Here is a 10,659-nt window from a genome sequence, read left to right as displayed (position 1 = left end):
AATCAGTCACAAGAACGTCGAATCTGAATCACTTGAAAAACACGGGGGTGCTTAACTTTTTCCAGGTGTATACATAGAAAAAAAAAAGAAGAATTGTTACTGAAATGAATATCCAGAATGTTTATGCATACACTTTAAAATTTTTTGTGTCTATTATGAAACAGTCAACCTACCATCTTGATCCAGCTGGCTTGAATCTGTTTTGATGACTTTTTGTTTAATGGTGCCAGCATTGTCATTGGCAAATGGCAGAGAGTTGGAGTCAGTGCTGGAGGCAGAAGAGTTAGAATCTGCTGAATCTTTTCTTCTTTGTCGAAACAATGAATTAGTTCTAAGTTCTTCTGATTGTACCGAGTCCTTGACACTGGAAGCAATTTGTATTCCTGATGACCTGAACATCCCATTAGTCACAGATGCTATCCTGGAATCTTCTAGAGCAGAGGGGAGAGGAGATGGGGGTGGTGGGAATTCCTCTGAATGAGTGGTGGGTGACTGTAGTCTTTCCTGGTGTAAGGATGGTGGAGGTAGAAGCTCATTCTGCTTGTTTGTAGCTTGATCAAATCGAGACCTCAAGCTTTGTACACAAGTAGCAAAAGCCTTATCCTGCATTGAATCCAAATCGTCATCACTTTTAGTTTCACACCTCATGGAATTGGTTCTTTTTGGAGGTGGTGGTGGTGTTCTTTTTGCTTTCAATGTCCCATACAGTTGAGAAGTCCTACCAGGTATTATATGTCGTGGAGAGCCCTCTAAGCTTGACCATCCATCTATATTGTGATCACTACTTTTAAAAGCTGTTTTAGGATCTCTTTCTATGTACTGAGTTACTTCATTGTTGTCCATCTCTTCTTGTCTAGTCTTTGCAATTATTTTGGCAACCGGGCGTGGTTTTACCATTCCCTTGGGTCTATGCAATGTTGGAGTACCTTCACTAACATAAACATTGTAACTCCCACTGGTATTAACACTCAATTCACTGTCAGTATCATAGCCATTATGTCTCCAAGCACTCACAGTGTCATACCAGGTATCTGATTGAATGTAGTGTGGATATGCTATTGTCAAAATAGAATCTTCCATGTCTAGGCTTTCTAAAGAATGTCCTCTATTGGGAGATCTCACCTAAAAAGTAAAAAAAAATATATACATGACTTTTTCTAACTTTTAACTTCAAGTTTCTTTAGTTGTTCCAAACAAAATGACACAACTTAAAACCTTGAGAAGTAATAATGTTCAAATACTGTTTAACAGAAGAGAGAGTACAGATGCATTTCAAGATTAAAGTTTTTAAAAATATGACAGTCAAACAAGTGAGAATATTATATTAAATTCCAACTGAAGAAGAAATAACTATAAAAGTAAATTTTGAAGTTAAAATTGTGAGTTACCAAACTACATCAAACATTTCATAACTAAATGGATTTAACAAATGTACCCAGAGATTACTAACTCTCTTACTGCCACTATAAAATCTTATGAATAAGATGAAGTGTGCCGATTTTCAGATCACTGCTTAAAATAAAATGGAGCTTTGCTTATAAACTGATACCAGCTGATTTTTCATGGATATTTTTTTTTTTTACAAAAACTTTACTGTAGCCTCATCAAGCTAAACAGTTTAATGACAATGGTCACAGTAAAGTAAAGCTTGCAGTGAATACATTTCATTATGGAGTAAAACCTGTTCATTGTCTATGAATCAAATGTTTCTCACCCATGAGTCTTACATAATATATTGTTATAAGTTGTTGAGAGAGAGAGAATCCAACTAACTTTACCTAGTACGTCAGGTTTAGTTGATAAAATTAAAAAAAGACTATATATCATTACTTTAAGAAAGTTTAATAATTGTATCTTCAAGTACATATTCTCTTAATCTGATCGAATCATTTTGTTGATAAAGTGGGGCTAACTAAGACTGAAACAAAGTTTTTTTAGATGTTTTTTGAAAAACTAAAATTATTTGACTTTGCAAGAAGAAATTTCTAGCTTCATTGTAATGCTTAATGAACAAGCTCAATTAATTTACTTAGAAAGTAGGATTTCTTTAGTACTACTATAATGTTTTCCTTAAGTCGCATAAACTGATTTGAAGGATTTTTGCTCTGTTGATAAAATCAATATCACTGACTTTAAAAAGAGAGTATCTTTGCTATACTGTAGTAATGTGTTAGTAAAGCGAATCAACTGAATTAATTAATTAGAATTTCCTCACCTTTATTATAGCACTTTGTTAGTAAATGAAAACATTTGATTTTGAGAAGAGAATTGTTTTAGATACATCTGTACACTTGTATTGTTTCACCTTATGATAAAGTGAAGTTAGTATATCTTGCTTGGAAAATTATTTTCAATGTATAGAATTATTATAGATAAACTCCATATATTTAAAATAATTATTTATGAAAAACAACTTGTCTTAAGGGAACAAAATTTCACCAGAGAATCGCAAGTTTTATTTAGAAAAATTTGGACACAGTATTTGGGTGTTTTGACACTTAGTTACCGGACGCAACACCTATGGATTGCTGTTGAATTGGGCACTGGAAAACCATTGTCCTCGTGCACTAGATGGATTGTGTAAAGCATGCAGGGAAGGGTGGTGTGTTTTGAACATTATGTAATAATTTTAAGTGTGAAATAATATTAGAAGACACTCATAGATAGATGACAAAGCTAGAGGACGCTCATATATAGACGAATAAACTGGAGGACGCTCATATATAAACGACTAAACTAAATTTGGGTGTTTTGAAAACTATATTATTATGCAAACCTTAACTGCTTTTCTCATGAACTAGCAATACTTTGTATTTCAATTCTTTCAATCCCTCTTTTAACAATAAGATCAGTAATTTGAATAAAATGCTTTTCATTGTCCAGAACAGATTATGTTAATTTGGGATGGCTTCATTTAAGGATGGACTTGATATGCTGATTGCTAATGATTAAAAGCATACTGTCAATGTTTTGAAACACCTATTATGTGCAAACTTTACTGAATAAATTATTATCTTGTTGCCTCTAGTGAAATTTAATTCGCCTACAACTAGTAACTTTAAAAATATAATAATTTTAAACATCAAGTTTTATATATAATTACCCTGTATTTATAATGGTTTCTTGATAATGTGAAGCAAGGTGACATTGGCAGTTTATCTTCACTTGTATTATAATATTTTATTTGTAATTGTTTGTTTCTACGTTTGTAGTTAAGCACAAAGCTAAATAATGGACTATCCGTACTGTGCCTTACACAGGTATTAAAATCTGGTTTTAAGCATTCTATGCCTTCAGACTTGCCACTGGGGGGGAATTATTTGTAATTTAAAGTAAACTGACATAGGTAATGTATTTTACCTGTATTATAATATATTTTATTTCTAATGTGAAGCAAGCTGATCTTGATAGTTTTCTTTATGTATATTGTAATATATTCTTGGTAACATGAAGTAAGCTGACCTTGAGAATTATCTTTACCTACATCATAATATATTTTTGGTAATGTGACACAGTCTAACCTTGAGAATTTTCTTTACCTACATCATAATATATTTAGGTAATGTGACACAATCTAACCAGAGAATTTTTTTTTACCCACATCATAATATATTCTAGGTAATATGACACAATCTGACCTTGAGAATTTTCTTTACTTACATCATAATATATTCTTGGTAATGTGAAGCCCTGCACGTGAGTTTAGAAGGAGAAACGTTTTAGTCTGAAAGACTTTCTTTACCTACAAAGCACAATTATATTTGCAGAGAGAAACTAGTTTGCTTTGTAATGTTGATTTCATTGATTGTAACATTTTGCTCATTAAAATGAAGCTATCTCATTTTACAAAAAGATATTTATTGGCTTGTATTATAATATTATGATTATAAAGTGAAGCCACGTATACTTTGAATTATCTTTACCTGTATTGTAAGATTTTGTTGGTAAAGTGATGCCAGATGATTTGGTGAAGAGAATTCACATCTCTGCCCAGGAAGAAATATACTTTCATCTTTAGGTGGAGACTGTTGGAAGGTTTTCAACTCGGGAATGCTAGTATTTTCAGCTGTTGGTGACAGTTGAGCTCGAGAAGTTGTGATGGCAATTTCTTGGCTGGGATAGGAAGGAACAGGTTGGACGGTATGCGCTGAAAATATCAATACATTTGGTAAGGTCAAGGGTGTAAAAATACAAATTGCCATTTTGTAAGATTAACTAGACTGAAGTTAACTTTTCAAACTATAAATTCAACAATCAAATATTTATCCTTAAAATATGATGAACTTCTCCATTTTTGTTTAATACTGACAATATAAAAACTATAACACTGCAGTTAACATCAATTCATATTTAAGAACTCTCAAAATCCTGCAAATGTAAGTTAACTTTGCAGTAATTTCACATTATTGATGATCAAATATCATAAGTTAGGGTTCAATAAAGTAAAATTAAGTTTGTGACAGGGTAACTGATTCATAAAACTAACAATGAACTAACACAAAATATGATAATACTTTTAAAATGATATATAAACATTTTTCCATCTTTTTAGAGTAGAGTAAAACTTGCTGTATTTCACAAAACAATAGAAAACCTGAAATGAAGAACATTAACAAATTTTGAAAATTAGTGAGGTTTTAACAATCCCCTTATGAACAGAATCTAAGGGTATTTTCAAATGAGTGAATTTTCGTTAACATTTCTACAGACTTGAAACCAATAATTTTTAAACATAAGTTATTTACACACAGTTTGCTTAGAGTTTAATATTTTATCATTATAAATAATAAGGTGAAATTTGTGAGAATTTACTTGAAATTAATAAAAAATTGTCTTGTCTCACCAAAAGAGGAAGAATATAAGAATAAAAAACATGACATATCCTTCACTCCCATTGGAAATATAGCAGAAAAACCCATTTTAACTCCTCTAGAAATGTGAAGATAAATGGCAATAAACTGTTTAGTTCACCTAATGATGTAGGGTGAGGCAAAGTACCAATAACTCCACCAGTTATATCCAAACTATGTTGCTGGAAGTCTCGCATGTGACTAGGATAACAAATTCCATTATTGATGGTTTTGACTCTCTTGATGGCTAACATAATCTTTTTCTGGTGACCTTTAAGTTCAAAAGAGATTAGAGAGGTTAATAATCTGTTTTATGTATTTGAACATAGAAATAATATTTTTATTTGTACAGTATCTCTATTTTTACTATGCATTGTCCCATTTACATTTTACCACTTGTATACCAGAAACTTATCATGGTATATGAGAATAATTAGATGAAACAATAACTGATGAATATTAAAACATGAACATATATGATTAGTCTAGTTTCATACCTTAGTTCTATTGTAATTACTCAAACTTCAAACTTTTTATATCATAATACTAGTTGTTTCTATTTTTCTATTCATTACATAAGATAGCTAATCCAGAATTTAATATGATGAAGTCTAAAACACACAGCTCTTAAATTTATTAAATAATTAGGTCTCTATATAATTATAAGCTACTAGTTTTAATTTGTTGTTCGATACTGTTAAAATATATTAGGCATGAAAATAAACGAAATTCAACTAAATTACAGCAATGTAGATTAGTTATATGGATCACTGCCTTATTTTAAAACCAAAAATTCTCATAACACTATTTTTTTTATAAGCTTTGAGCTGTACATTATTAACTTAAGTTATGAAAAAAACCTAATATATATATACAACAGTGCTTCTCAACCTTTTCTAATATCATTCACTCCTATAAGTTTTTCACAACAGCTCACTCATACCAATTCAAAAAAAAAAATGTACTAAATTAAAATGCAAATTCTTTATTATGACTTAAATATATATATCAAACTACAACTAGAATAAATAACAAAAGTTGTGACTTTTTTGCTCTTGAATTTGTTGTATAGTTGACAATACTCATTCACCCCGATTCTGATCTCATTAATTCCAGGGTAAACCATTTACCCAGTTGAGAAGCACTGATATATAGGATACTTGCACCTAAAAAAATGTTAGGCCTAATAGTTAGCTTTTTATCACTAATGATAATTCAGCTTTTTTTATTCACATCATTCAAAAGTAGAACAAAAGTTTAGATTTCCATTCCTGTTTAATTCTCTTACTTTATTCAATTACATTTTTTTTCTTGTGTGAAACCAAAATGACACTGATAAAAAATAATATTTAGACAATACAAAGACTTCAAGAAAAGCATTTACTGAATAGCTAAAAATACAAACTTCTAAGTTATCTTATATTATACTTTCATCTGATGTTAAGGATCAATAAGGACTTCTTCAATGCTTCACACTTTCAACACTTGATCTTTACCCTACATAATGGTCAGTGCATGACCCCAAAAGAATGTGTGAAACTAAAAAGGATCATATAAAAACTTTTCAGACAATTTTTCAAATAAACAGTACTTCTCTCGGCCTTGATACCATTTCTTTAATCTAGATGTAATAAGTATACAAATTAGTATTTTTGTTAATATAACCTTATCTTTTCTAAACTTACCATAGCAATTCAGTTATATATTAATTTCAGTAAAAAATATTTTGAATATGTAGACATTATAAATATATTTTTTATTCTGAACAAAAGGTTAACCTCACTGCAGAATGTTGTAACTCAGAATAACTGATAATTCCTAGTCATTAAGGAAATAAAAAACATTCTATCCAAAGATTATTTTTTGTTTCAATGTATATATCCAGTCCATTAAAAAATAAAGCAATGAAAACAAAAACTGAGACAGATGCAGAGAAAAACAGAGGAAAACTGACCAAGTTTCTGAATTCCAATTTCTTCTAGATCCTCCCATGTTAATTCTGTGACTCGATCAACAGTGTTATACCCTTGATGGCAGAGTGTTTCATAGTACTCCTCCAATTTTAGTAACTGAAGCCATTCCAACAAAGTATCCTAATAAGGAGAGTGTCAACTAATGAAACACAAAACTTAAAAATGTTTGCTGTGGACAGCTAAATGTTCACTAGAAAAATGATACATTAATTTAATTTTTTCTCCACACAAAAAAAAGTCCCCAGGTGGGTTAACATTACGTTTATAAACTTACAATGCTAAAATCCAGGGTTTGATTCCCCTTGGTGGACAGAGTGCAGATAGCCAATTGTGAAGCTCTGCACTAAAATGACAATAGCAGCAAAAACAGCCCACAAAAAAATATGCTGAAATTTTTCCATTAATTAAACATAATGAAAATAAATCATTATTTTTAACTACAATTATGTATTCAGGTCTAAAGGATTTTAGTTGCTAATCTCAGGATAATCTTACTCTTACAAAATATACCTTACAAGACAAAAGAATTAAATATATTAATAATTTCCACTCATACAACGAGACCTTTGGTAGGTAGAAAAAATTAAAAATCTTTAATCTACAGTTAAGCTAGAATATATTAAATTTAACTTAAAATGCTTCCTTGTTTAAATGCTCAAGGACTAAATTTAGCTTCTTTTCCTTTAATTTTGTGTAAGCACTTGCAGTTGTCTACAATATGCTTTACTGACACCTTTACCTAAGGTGAGAGTATCGTTTTTATAAAGTGTAAATTTTTTTCTCATAAAATAATCTAATTTCTATGAATAATAAAGACGACCATAATTTTTCTTTCAGAAAGATTTGGATCACATTCTGTATTTTTATTCGTAAAAGAGGGTTACTTCTTTTCTAACAAAACAAATGCATATAAATAAGATCAAAATTACAATTTACACTTCTAGCCACAACCAATGAACATCAGAATATTTCAGTAATTTTTTATGAGCCTTCATATTCAAGCTCCTCCCTCTCAAAAAGTGTGTTAGTATAAGCTGTATAACAACATGTGCAACAATTTTTATAGTTAATTCTTTCTTAGTGTGTTTGCATATATAATAGGCAATTTAGAACTAAATTTCAATTATTTTTAATCTGCCAAACATATTTATTTCCTAACTAATTGTTTGAATAATTAAATGCAGCAAAACATCACTATATATGTTTCCTTTCAGTAAAACAAAATACTCAAGTGCTATGATCTTTTCCTCTACACATGAAGTACAACTTACAGGTTTGTATTCAGGAAGACAATCCGATATATTTAGCCTGTCAATTTCAGCCTTTAGTCTCCGACGATGGGTTGGTTTCTTGACACCTATGGCTGTTAAATCCTAAACAAAAAATCCATGATGACAGATTAGTTTTGATTATGATGTCACCTTAATTTTATTAAAACTCGTGAAATACATGCTAACAAACTACTATGCTTAACTCTAACAAAGACTACTTCACTATTTACATTACAATACACCAGTGAACTCTACATTACAATTTCTGATTTAAGACTACCTTCATTTATACAAATCTCCAATCAGCATGCTTTGTAATAATTTTTTTATTATCTCATATTAAGTCATGGGCATCCACAGGAAGGGGTAAGAGGGGGCACATTTGCCCTCTTTATATTTCACAAAAAACTGCACGTATTATGATGTAAACTTAACATTGTAGTTAATCTAAATGTTTTTAGTGATTTTTATTAAAACTGTAAATTTGTGTTTGCATTTAAGCACAGATAACATATATTCTTGTAGGCTGTTGACTTACACAGTAAAAGCTGATCTCTTACATACATGTTTTGGTGCTACTATAGCGTGCAGTCTACCGCAGTATCCGTAGTCTACCAAGACCCACCGGACCCTATTACCCTACCCCAGAGGGATGATAGAAGACCCCACCTGACCTGCCTTGACCTGTCTATTTAACTAAGTGTAAAAGTCTCAGTAGACCGCATGCTATAGTGTAAAAGTCCCAGATATGTCCATGTACTAAACTTATTGACACAAAGATCCAAGTCAACATACTTTGTATTGATGATTTGTTATCTAACATTAACATTATTCACACAAAGACCCAAGTCAACATACTTTGTATTGATGATTTGTTATCTAACATTAACTTTATTCACACAAAGACCCAAGTCAACATACTTTGTATTGATGATTTGTTATCTAACATTAACTTTATTCACACAAAGACCCAAGTCAATATAATCTGTATTGATGATTTGTTATCTAACATTAACTTTATTCACACAAAGACCCAAGTCAACATACTGTATTGATGATTTGATATCTAACATTAACTTTATTCACACAAAGACCCAAGTCACATACTTTGTATTGATGATTTGTTATCTAACATTAACTTTATTCACACAAATACCCAAGTCATCATACTTTATATTGATGAATTGATATCTAACATTAACTTTATTCACAAAAACGTTTCAAGGCAAAATTTGTTGTAATACATTATCTTCAGTTGTATTAATGATTCACACAAAGCATCATATTAACACAGTATAAAAGTCAATCCTTGTTTTTTTGCCTAGTTCCTCAATTTATACAAATAGCACACAAACATAAATAATATCTAATATATAAACTGAAAGTCAGATACATCTTAAAACGCACATAAATTTCAACACATAGACAAGATTTTGATAATATTCATATAACTTCAGTCATAACTAATATCCTATTCCACAACATTCAAGTGTTTCCTTGAATTCAAACCTAGTTAAAATTGCATGTTATTTAGTCACAATATACCTGCAAGCTAAAGAAAAAAATTAGCTTGCCTGAAGAAAAAAAAATTCTGTCAGATAAAATTACTTCTTGAATGCATATCAGAAATCCCTCCCACTCCTGTAGACAAGGTGTCTAGTCACTATAAAATGGGCCCTTTTTTAATTCATTCATTATACAACAACATTGAGGACTAGATAATGAAGTCTTAAAGTTTTCCCATGAAAGAAAATAACCAATTCTCAGGTTTTGATACTCATACTTCATATGTTCTACTTGAATAACCAGAAACAGCTCATCACAGAATACAATTATTACGGGTTTTTTTTTTTTATATCTTACATTATGTTCTACTTACCTTTTTTTTCACAGCTAAATGCCTGAAGTCTCTCTCTAACAACTACTAGATAATTTTAAAATAATTATACCACATGGCATTATTGAGCCAACTAAACTATACCATGAGGAATATAGCCTTTTTTCAAATAATACAGAATGACTATTATTACACAAATAAAGCACATGCTGATGAAAAACTACAAAAATGAGACAATACTTTAAGTTATCATTAGATCAACTACACTTCACCTTGATGGTTGAAAAACAAAGCTATAGTACAGAAATATATTACTTACCTTGTACAAGATCATTAGATCAACTACACTTCACCTTGATGGTTGAAAATAAAGCTATAGAACAGACATACATTACTTACCTTGTACAATATCATTAGATCAACTACACTTCACCATGATGGTTGAAAAACAAAGCTATAGTACAGAAATATATTACTTACCTTGTACAAGACCATTAGATCAACTACACTTCACCTTGATGGTTGAAAAACAAAGGTATAGTACAGAAATATATTACTTACCTTGTACAAGACCATTAGATCAACTACACTTCACCTTGATGGTTGAAAAACAAAGCTATAGTACAGGCATACATTACTTACCTTGTACAAGACCATTAGATCAACTACACTTCACCTTGATGGTTGAAAAACAAAGCTATAGTACAGGCATACATTACTTACCTTGT

General features: G+C 30.5%; 1 protein-coding gene across 1 annotated transcript in view; it reads right to left on the bottom strand.

Annotated features, from left to right (window-relative positions):
* The window catches only part of LOC106478222, a gene marked incomplete at its 5' end in the record, with an annotated part of 87,069 nt that overhangs the window by 6,011 nt on the left and 70,399 nt on the right, over positions 1 to 10,659 (bottom strand). The window contains 5 exons of the mRNA XM_013938748.2: positions 174 to 1,122; positions 3,924 to 4,147; positions 4,972 to 5,121; positions 6,805 to 6,943; positions 8,095 to 8,196. Coding sequence (XP_013794202.2) covers positions 174 to 1,122; positions 3,924 to 4,147; positions 4,972 to 5,121; positions 6,805 to 6,943; positions 8,095 to 8,196 — 1,564 coding nt within the window. The remainder of the gene's footprint in view (positions 1 to 173; positions 1,123 to 3,923; positions 4,148 to 4,971; positions 5,122 to 6,804; positions 6,944 to 8,094; positions 8,197 to 10,659) is intronic.

The sequence above is a fragment of the Limulus polyphemus genome, unplaced genomic scaffold, assembly GCF_000517525.1.
Source record: "Limulus polyphemus unplaced genomic scaffold, Limulus_polyphemus-2.1.2 Scaffold191, whole genome shotgun sequence".
NCBI lineage: Eukaryota > Metazoa > Arthropoda > Merostomata > Xiphosura > Limulidae > Limulus > Limulus polyphemus.
This window is presented reverse-complemented; position numbering and strand designations above follow the sequence as displayed.